General features: G+C 42.1%; 1 protein-coding gene across 1 annotated transcript; it reads left to right on the top strand.

Annotated features, from left to right (window-relative positions):
• The first annotated feature begins 2,032 nt into the window (after positions 1 to 2,032).
• LOC134291110 (uncharacterized) lies at positions 2,033 to 3,928 on the top strand. The gene has a single exon (XM_062858430.1). The coding sequence runs from the start codon at positions 2,033 to 2,035 to the stop codon at positions 3,926 to 3,928; it is 1,896 nt and encodes a 631-aa protein (XP_062714414.1).
• The last annotated feature ends 15,703 nt before the right edge of the window (positions 3,929 to 19,631 follow it).

Below are 19,631 nucleotides of genomic sequence, written 5' to 3'. Positions count from 1 at the left end.
ATGTAAAACGCATTCACGCCGCAGGAGGGTTTGAAATGCGGAACTGGTTATCCAATTCGTCGATTGTCCGAGAATCCCTACAGGAAGACACTACTACAGAGAAGTGCCGTAATCCGGGGTATCATTGATCAGCGGGGTAACATTGATCGGCCTGACCGACCTCATTAAATGTTCAAACTAGCATTTTACATTGAACTAGCTTCTGCTATCGAATGGTATATCGTAATCTGCTATCATTTAGCTATTAAATGACATGTAATTCATGAAAATTGAATTTCATAAACATTGAAATAAATCGATTTTTCATAACTGTGTTTTGTAACGCAATGAGATACATTCTCAAACATTCATGCATGGCATGAATACTAGATACACTATGAGGTTAGAAATCATTGTATTACTTCAATATGATATCCTAGAGTTGGATTCAATAAACGAAACTTTTATGTAAATACTCTTTTTTAGTAAAATATACGCTTTTATAACAGTAAGCTATCAATTCCTTCAGCTATTGCATACCTTTAGGCGTTATGCGCGGTTTGGAGGATTTTAATCCTCAAATAACTCAAAAAGTACATAACTTGTAAGAATTTGGACAACAAATTCGAAATCAGCGACCCCCAATTTAGTAAGTAAGGGTATTTTCAACAAAAACGAACATTGATCACTAACATGATCAATGTTACCCCAAATCAACAAAATCAAAAATTAGATCAAAAAACCTATTTAAACATGTTTTAAAGTTTTGTAATACTTTTTCGAGTAGCTTAAAACAAACTCAGAGGGCCAGTACTTGTTTTAAAAATATAAAACATGTAACGTTTGCTAAAACAAGAGAATTATTCAAGAAATATCGAAAATTCTGATCAATGTTACCCCGGATTACGGTACCTTGGGGCCGAAGAAGAAAACTTTACCGAAAAAGTATTAGGTCTTTGGTGGAACACAACTACCGACTGTTTCACGTTCAAGGTATCTCATCGATACGACCAGGACCTGCTCTCCGGATTCCGTCGACCTACCAAACGCGAGGTGCTTCGAACGCTAATGATGATGTTTGACCCACTAGGTTTCATCTCGCATTTTCTCATGTACCGTAATCCGGGGTAACATTGATCAGAATTTTCGATATTTCTTGAATAATTCTCTTGTTTTAGCAAACGTTACATGTTTTATATTTTTAAAACAAGTACTGGCCCTCTGAGTTTGTTTTAAGCTACTCGAAAAAGTATCACAAAACTTTAAAACATGTTTAAATAGGTTTTTTGATCTAATTTTTGATTTTGTTGATTTGGGGTAACATTGATCATGTTAGTGATCAATGTTCGTTTTTGTTGAAAATACCCTTACTTACTAAATTGGGGGTCGCTGATTTCGAATTTGTTGTCCAAATTCTTACAAGTTATGTACTTTTTGAGTTATTTGAGGATTAAAATCCTCCAAACCGCGAATAACGCCTAAAGGTATGCAATAGCTGAAGGAATTGATAGCTTACTGTTATAAAAGCGTATATTTTACTAAAAAAGAGTATTTACATAAAAGTTTCGTTTATTGAATCCAACTCTAGGATATCATATTGAAGTAATACAATGATTTCTAACCTCATAGTGTATCTAGTATTCATGCCATGCATGAATGTTTGAGAATGTATCTCATTGCGTTACAAAACACAGTTATGAAAAATCGATTTATTTCAATGTTTATGAAATTCAATTTTCATGAATTACATGTCATTTAATAGCTAAATGATAGCAGATTACGATATACCATTCGATAGCAGAAGCTAGTTCAATGTAAAATGCTAGTTTGAACATTTAATGAGGTCGGTCAGGCCGATCAATGTTACCCCGCTGATCAATGATACCCCGGATTACGGTACCTGAAAGTATTGATGCAGGAGATCTGGAGGTCGTCGATTGACTGGGATACCCCTATTGAGGAACCGCAGTTTCAGAAGTGGCTGATTTGGCTCAAAGTTCTACCAGAAGTAGAAAATGTCCAGCTTCCACGATGTTACAGACTTTCAGTGTCAATGGATAGCAGTTGCAACATTCAGATGCACACGTTCGTGGACGCGAGTGAGAGCGGATTCGCGGCGGTTGTGTATCTAAGGTTCGAACAAGGAGACGTTACAGAAACCGCTTTCGTCAGTGCAAAAACCAGAGTTGCTCCACTCAAATTTCTCTCCATCCCCCGCTCAGAACTGCAAGCCAGTATTCTTGGTGTCCGGCTAGCAAACAGCGTTTCCCGGTCATTGTCTGTTACGGTAAGGAAGCACTACTTTTGGACCGACTCACGGGATGTCCTTTGCTGGTTGAACTCCGATCATCGAAGGTACAGTCAGTTCGTGGCATTCCGGGTAAGCGAAATCCTGGAGACGACAGATGCGAAAGAATGGCGTTGGGTTCCAACCAAACTAAACGTGGCGGACGAAGGAACCAAATGGACGCGCCAACCTGATCTCAGTGCCTCCAGCCTTTGGTTTCAAGGACCGGAATTCCTACGAAAATCTCAAGAAGAGTGGCCAGTTCCCTCCCATCATGGAGCGACGGACACGGAGATTAGAGCGCATCTGTTGACGCACGTTTCTACGGTGGAATCCATCATTAATCCTCAAAACTACTCGAAGTGGACTACGATACTACGTACAACGGCGTTCGTGTTCCGGTATATAAACAACTCTAGGCCGATGATGAAGCAACGAACCGGAGGACCGTTGACGCAGCAGGAGTTAGAAAGAGCAGAGAACTTTCTGTATCGCCTTGCCCAGAGTGACGAGTACGCAGAAGAAATGGCTATCCTTTTTAATAACCGCTTGTGTGAAACGGATAAGCAATCTATACCCAAGAGCTGTTCTATTGCTTATTTCTGCCCCTTTCTCGATGAATCCGACGTGTTAAGGGTTCGGGGCCGAACCGGTGCCTGCCCGTTGATCGACTACGATGCAGTTAACCCCATCATTCTGCCTCGTGCCCATCGGGTCACACATTTGATTCTTCTGCAATATCACCGCAAATATCACCACCAAAACCACAACACTGTTCTCAACGAGATTCGTCAACGATACAGGATCCCACGCCTGAAGTCTACATACAACACAATCCGGAAGCAGTGCCAGGAATGCATGAATGCTAGGGCAACGCCACAGCCTCCAGCCATGAGTGACCTTCCGGCAGCCCGTCTTGCTGCCTTTTCTCGTCCGTTCACTCACATGGGGGTGGATTACTTCGGCCCGGTCTTAGTCACAGCCAACCGTAAAACTGAGAAACGCTGGGTTTTACTAGCCACCTGCCTGATCATCCGCGCCATCCACTTGCAAGTCGCACACACTCTCAGTACCGATTCCTGCAGTATGGCTCTTCGAAACGTCATTGGTAGGAGGGGCACGCCGGCAGTCATCTATAGTGACCAAGGTACCAACTTCCGGGGTGCTAGCAAGGAGCTAAAGAATGCTATGGACAATCTTGACCGTGAACGGCTGAAGGCCGAGTTCACGACTACCCACACGACTTGGATTTTCAACCCACCAGCCTCTCCGCACATGGGCGGAGCTTGGGAGCGTCTCGTTCGCACAGTCAAGCAAAACCTCAATAAGCTGCTACCAAATCGTACATTGTCCTACGAAGTTCTTGAGAATCTTCTCATCGAAGTTGAAAATGTGGTCAACTCCCGGCCGCTAACCAGTATCCCGGTGGAAGATGATGAATTCCCTGTACTGACCCCAAACCACTTCCTACTTGGATCGTCCAATGGTTTGAGATCGTGGGTACCTCTTGACAGTAGCCCCCGGCACTCAAACACTGTTGGCACCTCTCTCAGAGCTTGGCCAACCAATTCTGGACCCAATGGTTGCGAGATTACCTGCCGTCGATCACTCGTCGAACCAAATGGCTTAACCCAACAAAGCCCATTGAAGTCGGCGACATAGTTGTAATTGTGGACCCAAGCTTTCCGCGCAACTGTTGGCCGAAAGGACGTGTAATATCTACGAAACCTGGAGCCGACGATCAAGTAAGGTGGGCCACCGTCCAGACTACAAGCGGGATCTATGAGCGTCCAGCCGTGAAGCTCGCCGTTCTAGACGTAGGCGTCTGTAAGGATACACCTCAGGATAGCCACCGGTGCATCCCGGGGGGGAGTGTTGATTTCGCTACGTACAGAGATCCGACGAGCCCCAATGTCCCCACTCTTATGAACGTGAACAAATAAACGTGTCCACACCCGAGCCATACAAAGAGGATCGCCGATAGCGTGTAAGGTCGTGGGCCGGAGAATTGATCTACGAAAACAGCGATCAATCATAACAACTTAGCCATTGTGAAGATCATATGTGCATATATTGACCCTTAGCTAAATTGCGAAGTTAAACTTATCCTATTATTGATCAGATTGTATCTACAAATCTAAATCTAAATACTATTCAAAGCAGGTATAGTAATACCGTTGAATTAAAGATTGCGCCACAATTTAACATGCAAATAGAAGATGCAAAGTTTAACCCATGTTATACTACCTTACAGTGAAGTCCGGCGGTATTTGGCATAACAGGGTACTGAACTAAAGTAGTTATTCTTAATATCTACTTATGCTAAGGTGAGATCGATTAAATACTTATGATTAGTAGACTAAACAAACATATAAATCCAGTAGGTATCCGCTCGAATTCTGTGACTGGAAAAATTAGAGGAAACTTTCCTTTTATCATCTCTAGAATAACTGTGGTGAGACTATTTTTTCTCAGTGATATTCAAACTTGAGTTCTTATAATAACTATATTGTGTAGGCACTCATCCAGAGAAATAGTTGTACTCCGACCCAAAAACTTACCAACTTGCGGTAACGAATCACCAAAAGTGAGTTTCTATAAACATTTGTAATAATTTGAGTAGTAGTAATACCTATAATAATCAATCCACAGGAATTTTGTAACCCGTTTTCCTACCCTATCTGGAATAAAGTTCATAAAATCTACACCGGTTCGTTTATCGCCCAACAGTATTCATGGTTTAACATTGAGATAATGGCCCTGTCCAAATTATATATACCTGAGGGTGTCCAAAACATACATTCGGTGTCCAAATTGCATTTGTTAGGAGCAATTGAAAATCATGATTTTCTCAACTTGAACTGATTGCGTTAAGGATTTTGTCACCAGAAACGCAACGTACAGTCATAATCATATTATTAGCGTATTACACCTAAACCTCATTTTACATCCACTATTGACTTAGCGAAATAAAATTCTACTGCCAAAATAATAATTATAATAGACATTTTTATATTTTTGTACACTTCTCCTAATCACGGAGATGTTTTAAAAAATATAAAAATGTTGAGTTTGCTCATTTTTTTGGCGGCAGAATTTTTTGTCGCTAAGTCATGCATGGACGTAAAAAAGGACAGGTGTAGTAACTTTGCAAAATATTCAATTGCTCTCTATGGAGCAGTTTCATGTGTTTGATGAGAAAGTTTTCCTAAAAACTTTCCTCATGCGAGGTATGCACTTCAAACGAAATCGCTCAAGTAATTTTCGTTCAGTGCATTATTTTTCTGTGACCGGAATGGTCAAGAAATTTAACACAGCAAGCCCCATTTGATTTAACGTTTCGTTTCAGCTCCGTACTAGGATCCGGAATAAAGTGACGCTTTATTATTTCTTGAGCGATTCCTTGCCTGCATTTTCCACGCATCGAGATAGGCCAAGAAATTTCTTGCGATCAGCGTACTACCCATCTAGTGGTAATTTATGAAATAGCAAAAAACGTTGAGCGTAACTCGGTGTAGAACATATATTTTACAGCACTCGTCGTAATTGTCCTACTCGGCAAGCCTCGTTGGTTAAATGTATGACTCGTGCTGTAAAAATCTTGATTCTGCACCTTGTTGTGTAAACTACTATCAATATGTTACCCGCTTTCGTCAATGTCTTACATAGACTTGCCGCTGCTTCCACCCCTGGCACCCTGGATCGGGTCCGCCACGCGGGGGAGGTGACTGGAAACAGAAGTTGCTCCCACCCTTGGCACCCTGGAGACGGGTCCGCCACGCAGAGGAGGAGGTGAGTTGATTTGCTTGCTCATAAAAAGTATTTCAGCCATAGGACTGATCACGATAATTTGTTTTCCTGTTTCAGGTGTGCAACGCTTCGGTTCGGTTTCTGGAGGTGTTCCAAACCCGAGCCACCTGGATAGGCAGCCTACTACGAGGGGAAAGGAGGGCAAAACGGCGATGTTCGGCGATGAGAAGCTGTGACAATCTTCATTGTGTTGCGATTTGCCAGCTTATTTGGCCACTGGTACCCTGCGACGGTTCCAAAAGAGGCTTCTTTCGATTGACGTTTCCGGAGCGCTTCCGTGGGAAGAAGCTGTACAGAATCCCAGCCTAATTGGACTGCATCGAGTTACGATTTGTTAGTTTTTCGGCTACTGGTACCCTGGGGACGGATCCACCAGAGCCTGCTTTCGGTTGGCGATTCCAGAGTGCTGGTAGTTTTGGCCCAGAAACCTGTATCTTTCTGCGTCACGGAGGCCGCCAGTCCCTGTCAGATGACAGTAGGGGCTGTAACGGCGGTCACGGGTGAGTTACAGCCCCTACTGTCATCTTGGTGAAATAGCTCTGTTTGTGCTGGTGATTTCTTTGCTCCTTGTTTTAGGCACTGGATGTCGGCAGGATTGAGGTGCAGGCTCCCCGTTGATGGACGAGAAGAGGATGGACGATCAGTTTGGCACGGATGACGGATAGAGCTCCGTTGATCGGGTGGCCTTTCGCTTTTAATCAATCGGGTGAATCTTTATAAAAACGTCCTTGGTTTTGCAAGGGTGTTTTGGTGGATAGGGAGCTTGCTTTTGATTTATAGGGTGGGTCTAACCCCCCGGTCTTCCCCTTCGGGGGTGCCCACCTGGGCCCTGGTTTCGGCGGTCTAGAAGAGGTTGGTTGTAAATTGCTGCAGAGCAGAATCCGCTCCTCCGGTATTTGGATGGTTTCGGTTCACTGGTAGTTCCGTTGACTTGGTTTGCGATAGCGATGTCGGTGGGCCTTACTCCCTAGACTTCCCCTTCAGGGATGCCCCCCGGTGGTCCCAAGTCAGGATTCGGTGGATTTTGCCTAAATCTGGTGATATAGGCCGGCTTCCTTGAGGAACACCAGCAGTGCCCCAATCGTAGCAGCATCATCTCCAAGAGCGTTTTGGATGCTGGTAGAGATTCCGTAGGTTTCCCGAGGATAGTTGTATTGGGGACAGTTACAGATGACGTGCTCGACGGAGTTCTGGACGCCGCAGATGTCGCAGTTGATCCGGAAAGGGTTATGTCCGAAATTGTAGGCGAATCGGGCATGTCCAGTCCTGAGACGGGAAATCTTCTTCTGGTCCCGGAGGGACTGCAGGTCAGTCCATTTCGAGACCGTATCTTTTATCTTCCGCAGTTGCTGGTTTCTGCGGCGGCAAAAGCGACAGTCAAACACATCCCCCGCGTGGCGGACCCGTCCCCAGGGTGCCAGGGGTGGGATATGCAGCGGTACAAGCAACAAAAACGGGACGGATCGGGCCCCGAACAACAAAACTCCCCAAAAAAAAAACCCATCCACCCACAATTTTGCCCTCCCGGATGGCCCTCGGTTCAAACGATAAATCGCCACCGGCGTCGTCGTTGTCGTCCAGCCGCTACGGAAGATGCAAAAAACTGGCAGGTTGCTGCTACTGCGGACTCTGACAGGCAAAGCAGGAAGCAAAACAAATGTCAGGTTCTTACCCGCCTGTCAAACTGCTTCCAAACGAGATACCCCAACCCACTGGGCACCGGAATTAAAACCCGAAAAAAATTTCTTACTCAAAACTTTAAATTGAATTAGGTTTTAAAATGTTTTGTTTTTAGTTCCAAATGTTTTGTTAATTGCTTGTTAATTCCTGCCCTTTTAAATGCTATAAGTTCTAGAAATATTGTAATTTATGCATAAAATTGCACTTTTTCGGAAGTACAATATTGATACACATAATTAGTGAGCTAATTGCATACTTTAAGGCGTTTTCTTTCGATTTATCAAACTTTAAACTCAAATAATTAAAAATTTAGTAAACTTGTAACAGTTTTGCATAGCTTTTCGCATTCTAGGGTGATGGAAAAAAAATTTTCAGCATTTACAAAGACATTTCACTGACTGATCAATTTCACCCCGAAAGTAAAGTTTTTGATTTTTTATTTGAAATGATATTTATTATAATAAAATGATTTGCTGTACAAGTTTCAATCTCGTTGACTGATGAAAACCATGGTCGTGCTTGTTTTAAAGCATTGAATTTAACCATATCAACAAACATTTAAAAATTAGATGCAAAAAACTGCGAAAAGTGATCAATTTCACCAGAAATTACGGCACCTATTATCCAAAATTGGGTTGTTTTACGTTTCTTCGCAAAGATGTTGTCAAACATTGATAGGGAAATCTAATTTGGTTTCAGTACAAGAATGCTGATATAAAATGGCATTATGACTTAATGTAGCCAATATTCCATGTTTTTTTTTGCAAACATCGATTAAGGAATAAAATTTTTATTAGTTTTAGTTTAATAAGGGATCATAGCTGTAAAAGTAGTCAGGCCTTTAAAAATTTCGACGGGTACCCACATCTTTTCCACCTCCACAAGCACAATTTGTTCAGAACCAAATCGGTCGTTATTCTGCATCCATCTTGTTCGGTCAGTACTTTCGTTATGTTTTTCTTTAGTGAAGTTAAGTCTGTAAATGGTTTGAAAAAATTAAAATCTGAACATACCTTGCAGATTTTATAGATGTCTACAGATTCCATGATCGCAACTTAGTTCATCAACGGTATTGCGTGCTTTATGAAAAGAAACTCCTTGTTGCTGTCCACGTGTGACGGTCAACGGCGTACGATCAGTTAAAGCTTCGATGTTTTCTTCCTTCGTACCTAATACATACCTCCTTTTAATAACAAGTAAGTTTTTTTCTTGGATATTGGGAACGGCTTGTTTTATACCGAAGAAGAAAAGGTTGTTTGATTCTGGTGCAAAGACTACCGTATTTATCATGATGTAGGATACATATTGCTTTTTGCCTTTCTCGTACACAAAGTGTACTGGAAAGGCTATATGTTCACTCCAAAAATGACTTTTTGATAGATGGCCCGGAGGGTCAAATCACATATACCAATCGACTGAGCTCGACGAATTGAGGTGATGTCTGTGTGTGTGTATGTGTGTGTGTATGTGTGTGCGTGTGTGTGTGTGTCTGTATGTGTGTGTACAAAAAAACTCACATCACTTTTTGGCAGTAAACTTCATCCGATTTCAATGACCGACGGTTCATTCGACGCGGATTCTGGTCCCATTGTTTCCTATTGAAAATGGTTCGGATCGGTTTAGCCGTTCCGGAGATATGGCCATTTAGGTGTTCCGGAACGGTACGCCAGGAAGGGACCAGATATGAAAATGCATCAAACCTATGCATGCGACACATCAAACCACGGCATTTTCGATAACCTGATGAGCGGTAAGCAGAAAAATAGTCGAAGACCATTTCTGAACCGGTAGTGTTCCGGAACCGGTTCCGGGTGTCCCGCCGGAAGTGGCAAATATCAAAGTGAACCAAACCCATGCATGAGACACATCAAACCACGGCCTTTTCGATAACCTGATGAGCGATAAGCAGGAAAATAGTCTCAGATCATATCTGAACCGGTAGTGTTCCGGAACCGGTTCTGGGCGTCCCGCTGTAAGTGGCCAAATATACAATTGAACAAAACCCATGCATGCGACACATCAAACCACGGCATTTTCGATGACCTGATGGACAATGAGCAGGAAAACCATCTCAGACCATATCTGAACCGGTAGTGTTCCGGAACCGGTTCTAGTCGTCCCGCTGGAAGTGGCCAAATATACAAGTAAACCAAACCCATGCATAAGACACATCAAACCACGGCATTTTCGATAACCTGATGAGCGGTAAGCAGGAAAATAGTCTCAGATCATATCTGAACCGGTAGTGTTCCGAAACCGGTTCTAGGCGTCCCGCTGGAAGTTGCCAAATATACAATTGAACCAAACTCATGCATGCGGCACATCAAACCACGGAATTTTCGATGACCTGATGGATAATGAGCAGGAAAATCATCTCAAACCATATCTGAACCAGTAGTGTTCCAGAACCCGTTCCGGGGTTCCCACCGAAGTAATTAAATCTGAAAGAGAAACAAACCCGTACATGCGTCACATCAAATAGCGGCTTTTTAGATTACCTAATGAACGGCCAGCAAGTTTTTTGGAACTGTTGGCTGAACGGGCTCGTTTAGAAGTTAACCATCAATGTTAACTTCTTTTCCCGATCAGCCTAGATAGCTGTGTAGTGTCGGTAGCGGTTGTCTCAATTGGCTAAGAATAACACTACGGACCACCTGTTCCGGGGGTAAAAGTCCACCAAACAGGGAACCCCAATCCAAGGTGTCAGGCGACCCGTGCTGATGGATGAATGGTTGAGGGGGTTTAAAATATGCTCGATCTTTAACGGAGCCCGTAACGTAGGTAGATCGCCTTTATGTGTTGCGTTACGGTTCAAGATCTACCAAACCGAACCCTAGTGACATCCAGTTTGTCAAGTTGGGGTAATGTGCTTTGGTAATAAGGATTCATGGTACAAAGTCCTTGTTACTGGTGACAGTTTCTAAAATTGCATTTATTCTGCCTTACTGATAGTTAAAGAATCGGACTTTGCCCACCCGAGACTACACTTGATGTTAGGAAAACAAACATGCTTTACGTATCTAACTGCGTACTAACATATCAAGGACTGTTAAGTTCTGGTAATTCTAGGACTCACGTGCGCTCTTATTGTAGAACACATTCTCTAATTTGACAGAGTTTTGCAACTAGCCTAAAGTCCCGGGTTTTTCTTTGTTGTCCTGGGACTAAACTAGAAGCAAGACATGGATGGGGCTAGAGTTCCGATGCATGGATAAATGTCAGTTCCACCGTTTTGGTTTTCTCAGAATTCAAATAGATTGTGTTTGATTAGGGGCGCTCTTTCACTGGGATTCAAATCTCTATGATAACGGTACCTTTTCATCGCAATCGATTTCTTGCACCTCTGGGATAACAAAACAGAAACTGTACAGAAATCGATGCTTCATTGCCTCTCAATGGCAATGGAGTAGTACGACATGCACTAAATACTAAGGATACGGGTAATGCCACAAAAGATCTAAATACTGGTCGCAGTGGCTCACCCGAACAGAAAAAAAAGTGTTTTGGAATCGCATTTGAGTGGCCGGAAGAGGCCAAATGTAAAAGTTAACCAAATTCAGGCATGTGACACATCAAATCGTGGCTTTTGCGATAACCTGATGAACAGTTAGCTAGAAAATAGCCTTACGTCACACTAAAGACAACTGGTAGTGTTCCGGAATTGGTTCCGAGAGTCCCGTCGAAATTGTCAAACCCTGCATGTGACACCTTCAATTTGCAGCGTTTTTGGTTAACCGATGAGCAGTTAACAAGACAATAATGTTAGACCATATTTGGTTCAGCCGGTAGTTACCCGGAATCAGATCCGGGTTGTAAAATGTAAAATTTAATCAAACCCATGGATGCGGTACATCAAATCACGACCAGTCTTGTAAACATTCGACACTTTTTACTACCTTCATTTCGTTGCCGCAGTCGGGTGTCGGCTTTGTTACATTCGTGCGCTATCGTTACCTCTTACCTACACACAACACGAGCGGTAGCACGAAGATCAATTAACATAGAAAGGGTCAAATCAATGTCATCTGTCACGATGACATGTGTCGAATTCTAGCTTTACGCATAGATTTTCAGCCAATTCCGATTATGAATGTTAATATTAGTTTATTATTGCATGTTGCATTGAATACGACACACAGATGGGCAACATAGCTCTTATAATGGAAGAAGACAGGAATAACAAATGCCGAACCGTCTCCCGAAGCCGCTATCGTGGTGAAGTGCATTCGTTTGACATTTTTGTTTCGAACAGTAGTTTGATTGCTTGTGTTGCGAATGTCGGAGACAAAGGAGGCCGAATATCGACGAAAAGGTTCAAATGACTGTGATCTCTAACAAGGCTGATCACGACTTATCGACAACCTGATGGAAAAATAGGGTCAGACCACATTAGATTCCCGGTAGTGTTGCGAGTTCAGCAATGGCTTCGAAAGTGGTTAGGAGTAAAAGTGAAGCAAACCCATTCATGCGATATATCAAATCGCGGTGATTAGGTAAAGGTGAATAAAGAGCAATAAAATATTCTCAGACCATAATTGGGACAACCGGTAGTGTCATGGTCCATGACTCATGGAATCAGATCCGGCTATCCCACCGGAAATTATCAAGTATAAAAATGAACCAAACCCATACATACGACACATCAGATCGCAGATTTTTTGATAATCTAATGAACGGTTAGCAAGAAAATAACCTTAGAGCACATTAGAGACTAGTTGTTGTGTAGCAGAACCAACATTCATGTGAAAAATTAAATCGTGACTTTGTTTAATGGCCTGATAAACATTAGGTATGAACAACAGTGACGAATAGGTCTAAGTTCTCATATATGAGAACAAAATATAGACAAAACTAAAGCGATCTTATCAAATCGTACCGTTTCAGATTCCTAAGGTGTAAAGTTATAGCAGGATTGGTCAACGTTGAATGGAAAAATAAGAATTTGATCGCGTCAACAGAAGATGGTGGCTGTTTTAAGGAATTTTGAGCTCTAAAACTATGTAAAATAAGTGTGTTTGGTATGGGAAATTTGTTTGGAGTCCACCAGAGTATCCAAAATAGCGGTCCAAAGTCCAAGATAATGGTCCAGTATTCAAGTTAGTGCCTAATTTATAGGATTTTAAATTCTTGCATTATGGGCATATTTTGTATGAAAATATGTCCAGAATTCAAAATTTGTAATCAGAAAACTCAAGCTGTGCTCTGTTTCACAAGGTCTGCAATATGACTATAGTTTGAATGGGGAAGAATGCCGGTCTTCGTCCAAAACTGGTAACCAGACATGCCAAAATTCAATACGGCGACTATTTTATGTAATTTTAGGTGCAGAATCCAAAAATGAATACCAGAACATACAAGGTGGTGTTTCAATGTTCAAGATGGCGGTTAGTTTAGTTGGGGTAGATATCCGGAGTCATAAAATGATGACCGGGAAATCTAAAATGACGTTTCAAAATTTTGCGGCTTCATGACACTTGTTTGGTTTGAGTTTTGGATCGTTGTGTTATATTTTCTGAATATTGGATGTTATGCTAATATAAAATGTATCCATATTGAGTAGATTTAGCAAGCAGTTTTCATTTTGTATTTATGTCAATGTTATCAACATGTCGCTCGAGTTTTGTTCAAAGAATATTTCAAAGCACGAGAAAGGCACCATCACCGCTAGGTGGATTAATTAGGGTTTTTCTCATAGTTGTGACCATAATTAGCTTAGTGGCATCTTCAGCATATACATTCCGATCAGACCCTTTTTTCAGTCGGTCTTATGTAGTATTTGGCAAAAAAAAAGTGATCGTCTCATGATACCTGTTTGCCAAGAAATTTCTTTCAAATCTGTGATCTTTTCGAAATGAACAACCCATGATAGTACTGATGATGCTCACTACAAAATTTTACGACATCCAGAGCGTACTCCGCAATGCTCTTTGGAAGAAGCAATGCTTTCGTTCACAGAAAAAGTGCAATAACTGACCAATGGACCTAGCCATAAGATAAATTGTGGAGTTGCAAAGAAACTGTATATTATAAGCGTGTATTCCGAGTATCGTATTTAACCGTTATGTGGCCGGCAAACTTTTTGCTTTTTTCTACACCGTGTATTTAAAATGTATGCTGGGTACCCGGGTACCCTGCCGGCCACATAAGGGTTTAAACCTCACCGTAAAAAGAAAAATACTACCGTAATCCGGGGTCAAATTGATCACTTTAAAACAACTTTTGCGGATAACATGAGTGACAATTCAAATATTGTCAAAAGAATTTCTGTAAAATCAGTACCCAGTGGATCTCTATGAAACCATGTAACAGAATTTTGATCAACAAGTTTAAACTTTTAGTTAAATTAATTCAAAAACCAAAAAATTGAGGATGCCACTTTGGGGCGAAATTGATCAGTATACAATTAAGCATCGGTTAAAAAGATAAAAATCCTTATCCACTTAATTTTGCTCTTCTAAACCCGAATGACGCGTCAAAACTCTTACAACTAGTGAATTTGACACTTAAAATGCAAAATTAAATTTTGAAATTTCCATCTTAACGCCTAAAGGTAGACAATTTCCTTTGAAATAAGTGTTTTTTGTTACAATAAATGACGTTTTCGTCAAAAAAAGAACTTTTTTTAACTTATTCAAATTCAGAATAGCTTCATAACTTTCAAACCAAGGCTCCACAAAAATGTTAGAGCAAAAAAATTACGGGAAGTCCTTGTGGCAATCGATTGTTTAGAGGCAATGATTTCAGCTAAGTGAGAAATGCATTGCAAATTCCTAAAAAAAAAGGCAAAACTAACTTTTTTCTAAACAATTAAAAGTCTAAACTCATCTCTAGACATTTGTGAACTAGATGGAGTAAGAAGTTTAAGATCATTGCGATGCTTAGAAGTTCCTGGTATGCAATTACAATGTAGTTCCCAAATGATCAATTTCGCCCCGCCGATCAATGTGACCCCGGTTTACGGTACCTGCTAAAACTCTAAAACCAGTGAGTAACCAGGTGAGTAACTTTTCTTTGAATGATTACACCATTCATCACTAGTTATGATGAGAAAAAAAAATAACAGGGGTTTGGGATCCTAGAAATGTCATAGTGAAAGAATGTTTGAAAAATATTGAAGGGACTTCATAGTTTATGACCGAAGTTTGTATGGAGAACTTAAGGTGTTCAATTGATTTGCGCATTAGCACGTTCTGCAATTATTTATGCGTTAGGAAATAACCAAACAAACCTAAATACCAAAAACGCCTTAATATATGCACGACACGTTCTATTGCGTACATATATCAATTGAACACAGTCTAAGTTCTCCATACAAACTTCGGTCATACTCATGAACTGGGAAGTCCCGTTCCAATATTTTTCAAAAAATCCTTCTCTATAACACTTGCAGGGTTCCAAACCCCTTTTCTTTTTTTGCATCCCTTAGCACGATTTTTTTTTTTTTTTGAAATTTTGTCGAGCAGTGTTATTTATTAAATGTGCAGAGTATCAGAAGAACATGTTTCGTCTAGCGGTTGATTAAGGCCCCACGTTGTGTTATATTTCTCCCGGGGGACACGGGGAATAACGAACTACTTCTTCACTACTTCAGGTACTATTTATTGGCGCACCACAGAGAGGCAGTGCTCCTGCTCTGTGGTGTTTCTATTGCTTACAACTAAAGATACACGAATTCAGCTGCCGCTTTTATAGGCGGCAGCGATAGTACGGACAATGTAGGTAATTGAAATAAAATAAAAGTGAATAGCAGCGGTGCGCTGCTCTGCTGTGTGTATGGAGCCCAACGCACAATCAGGCTACTGCGGTGTCAAAGCGGTGGCTCTTCAATGGGCTGCTTCTGCACACGCTCTGCATGCTAGAAGCAGCCAACGACGACGCCGGCGACAGTGCGAGATCAAACATACTCCCGCCCGAAAACGACTGTTTTCCAATTTGCTTCTGCGCCGAGCGGACTGCGGCGGTCGTCGATCGATCGGGCACTGTAGGTAGAAACACACATGCTAAACTACCTGCGTTAATGCACTCGCTGCTGGTGGTGTGGCTTGGGGATGATTTGATTTGCTTCAATTTTGCTTGCTCTGGTCTGGCTAACTTTGTGGTATACGAGTTGATTGATGCGCACGTGGAACGATGATTTGCGACGACGGAGTGCTTGATTGATGACGCTTGGGTCCAACGGGAATGACACTCGGGTCCAAATCTTTGGCGCTACGGCCTGGGAGGTTGACGCTGATGGTCCAATGGTGACACTACGGTCCGGGGAATGGCGCTTCGGCCGGGTGGTGGACGCTGGGGGTCCTACGGGCGGATGCTGCTTTTGACCCCTAATTCATGGTGTTATGCGGCTTTATGCTTACCGTGCCAAGGAATGAATGGTTAGGGGGGTCTAATAAAAACCTAACCACAAACGGAGCCTGTGGAGAATTAGGGCGTCCTCCACAGTATTACGCCCTTGCTGCACTAACCGGAGCAATAGTGCAGTGGACCTTGCGTTTCTCCGAGATAATCAGTTGTCCTTCTTAAGTCTCAAATTTGAGACTAAATAAGGGCGGGATTATTCAAATGTTGTAAATTAGCTTACATTACTACCTTCATGGTTTCGCTTAATGCGTTTTCGCCATTGGCGTTTTTCAATTGACACCGATTTGGTTTGTCGTTGATGTTTCCTTTTTGTGCTGTGATTGTGAAGAGTGTAATCCTGTCTAGTTTGGGTAGTGGCTACGGCTAGGAAACCTCAGATCAATTTTTAGCGTAAGAAGCGTGCCTAGCCCAAGTGGCTCTACTTCGAAAAGTTCATTTTCGTAGGGTAACTTCTGTATAGGTTACCTTGTGAACCCAGTTTGCTTGTTTCATTATAAATGAAGTGTCGTGCCTCGAGCATGCTATATCTTAGAATAACGTTAACAGTATGATTCAACATTTCCTTATGGATGCCTTCAAGCAAGCTCTTGTATTCAGCATCTTTTCGCTGGTATTTGGCAGTATTGCTACGATGATTACATCATCTGAAGTAGCTCAAACATTAATTTGAGATGCTTCAGTTGGATGAATTACTTAGGTAGTACAGTTCATGAATAACTTAACATGGAATTGCACCTAACCCAACTCATGACTTGACTGATTGGCATGTGTCAGATGAAGAGTCTCCATTTGACCTTCTTTGCACTTTTGAGTGTTCCTTCGCAAAATTTGCGTATTCAGGCGATCCTGCTCAACAAACTAGGGAACCTGTACTAATTGGTTGCGACCACATTTTGTGGATAACTCGCTTCCATAGCTACTCCAAGAGAGTTTCATTGTGGTTTTGTACCTTCAACGCCCTTCATTGTGGTATACCATAACTATTGCTTTGAAAGAAGCTTGTCCTCTGCCGTCTCTGCGGACCGTAAGAGGTATTCCTGAATGGAACTCTGATCTGTTCAAGTTCAAATTATCTTCGGATAAACAATTCTTTTGTACAGTTACGATTCTCTAGCTTCCGCTTGAGAATTATAGCTATATAATCGACTTAGTGGGCCCTACAAAGCTCTGCTTACTTCAAATCTCCAGGTGCAAATGGGGGTTTGTCCTATTTTTCTCCAAAGGGATTTGAGTATTTCATGTTTTGAACTCTTGTAGTTTGCTATTGGGTATTTTCATGGCGTGAAATTACTTTATAGTTTAATCCCGAAAGGGTGCGTGCGTTGTATAAAGAAGGAATGAGTTCCAGTATCATCTGGTTACCTCGTTCTTTCTGAAATGATAGAAACGCATTGTCGATTATCACATCTGTGATGTTCGTCTGGCTGACATGCCTTTTCATGTGAACTCACATGCTTCCAAATTTGGGATGTCCACAGTGACTCTTTTACACAAAGTTGTATACGTTTTCAAGAAAGTACTCGCTCAAACGTAGTTTTTGCTTGGGTGATTTCATGAATATTGAGGATGCTTTCGATGACGTGCCTGTCAATGTCATATTGAAAGAGGCATGACGTCACAAGCTACCTCCAATGAGCTATAGGCTCTCTTTACGCTTATGCGTTTTACAATGTCCTTTTCAGGGCACTGATTGAACCCGTTGTGGTATGGGCTATGAGCTCTCATTGCGCTTATGCGTTTATTCCCTCTTCCATCCCTTGTCCCATTCCCTCAGGTAAATGATGAAATAGGCTTATATGTATGGCGATGGCACAAATGTCCCAAATGGAGGATAACGTGCCTCTGGAGCCGGCCTTCTGATACCTTTTCTTTTTTTGCATCCCTTAGCACGATTTTTTTTTTTTTGAAATTTTGTCGAGCAGTGTTATTTATTAAATGTGCAGAGTATCAGAAGAACATGATCGGCACGTGAACACTGATCCGCTGGACCTGAGTTATCATCCTTTCGACAACAGCTACATACAAACACCCAAAATTCAACTGATGAAGTTCACCAACTCGCTGTCAACGCCCCTGATCATCCGCTTGGAGGGCTTCCACAGATGCAGACCTTTAATGGAGTTGATAGTCTTCCGTCCGATAATTTCGAAAATCTGAAAAGGTTGAAGTGAGGCATCAAAGCCGTGAAAGGTAATTCGCATGCAAACTTCGTCCTAGGTGTAAGAGGTGTGGTCCATTACCCTCATTGTGTGACAGTGGATGCCGATAATGATACCACTTGGTCAACAACGACCTACAACACATAAAGCAATCAAGTAGGCATGGGGAATTTCAGTCACCCACATTGCGTCACTCTCATAGTAGGTACCTAACGTCAAAGTGTGAAGACAGAAAATATTCCCCAAGCTCCCGCTTGCTCGCAACGTTTACATTCGCACACTCATGATGACCCAGAAGACCACAAGATCTAGATGACTATGACGTCATTGTTGGAAGCAGTCAACTTACCGTCGTTGCAACAAAAAAGATGCCTTTCCAGCCCAGGGGTCTTGTGACAGAGATTGCATCCTCCACCAGAAACGTCGCAATTCCATGGAAGACACAGATGCGAGATAAAGCCAACAGAAAAGCTGTCTCAGATTATTCGGATGACTGGAGCCAGGACGAGCGACGGCCGCAACGATCTGGACGCCTTGCCGTAAAATGTGCAAGTTTTGGTCCCGTCCCGTCAAAGACGCAACATCTAAAGCAGGTTCTGTCGAATCGGCAGCGGCAATATCGGTTGCGAACCCCCGCAAAGATGGCTCTAAAGATGACGGCAAGGGCGTAGCCAGGGGGGGGCAGGGGGGGGCCGTGGCCCCCCCCTGACCGAGCAACTATATTCTAACTTAACCGGAAAACTTAGATGATCAGAGCTGTTTTTGACTAGTAAAAATAAAATTCTCCTGCATCCTCGTATTTTTTTAATGTATGCAGGAATTCCTTCGGAAATTCTTGGAGGAATATCTTCGAAAATTTTTGAGGGTATTCCTTCGGAAATATCTGGAGGAATTCCTTTGGAAATTCCTGAAGGAATTTCACCAAAATTCCTAAAGGAATCCCTTCGCAAATTCTTGGAAGAATTTCATCGGAAATTCCTGAAGGATTTCCTTCGGAAGTTTCTGAAGAATTTCCTTCGGAAATTCCTAAAGGATTCCTTCGGAAGTTCCTGGAGCCATTCCTTCGGAAATTGCTGGAGCAATTCCTTCGGAAATTCCTGGAGGAATTCCTTCGGAAATTCCTTGGGCAGTTCCTTGGGAAAATCTTGGATAAATACCTTCGGAGATTCCTGGAGGAATTCTTTCAGAAATCCATAGAGAAATTCGTGAGGAAATCCTTAGGTGAATTCCTTACGAAATTCCTGGACAAAATAATTCCTATCTTCCTGGAGGAATGCTTTTGGAAATTCCTGGAGGAATTCCTTGGGAAATTGCTGGACGAATGTCATTGAAAATCCCAGGAAGAATTCCCTCGG

The sequence above is a fragment of the Aedes albopictus genome, chromosome 1, assembly GCF_035046485.1.
Source record: "Aedes albopictus strain Foshan chromosome 1, AalbF5, whole genome shotgun sequence".
NCBI classification, from domain to species: Eukaryota; Metazoa; Arthropoda; class Insecta; order Diptera; family Culicidae; genus Aedes; species Aedes albopictus.
The sequence above is the reverse complement of the archived record's forward strand: the minus strand, read 5'-3'. Positions and strand labels throughout refer to the sequence as shown.

Bases quoted from the DNA above. Each gene is read 5' to 3' on its own strand.
- LOC134291110 (XM_062858430.1), top strand. From the start codon at position 2,033: ATGGATAGCAGTTGCAACATTCAGATGCACACGTTCGTGGACGCGAGT.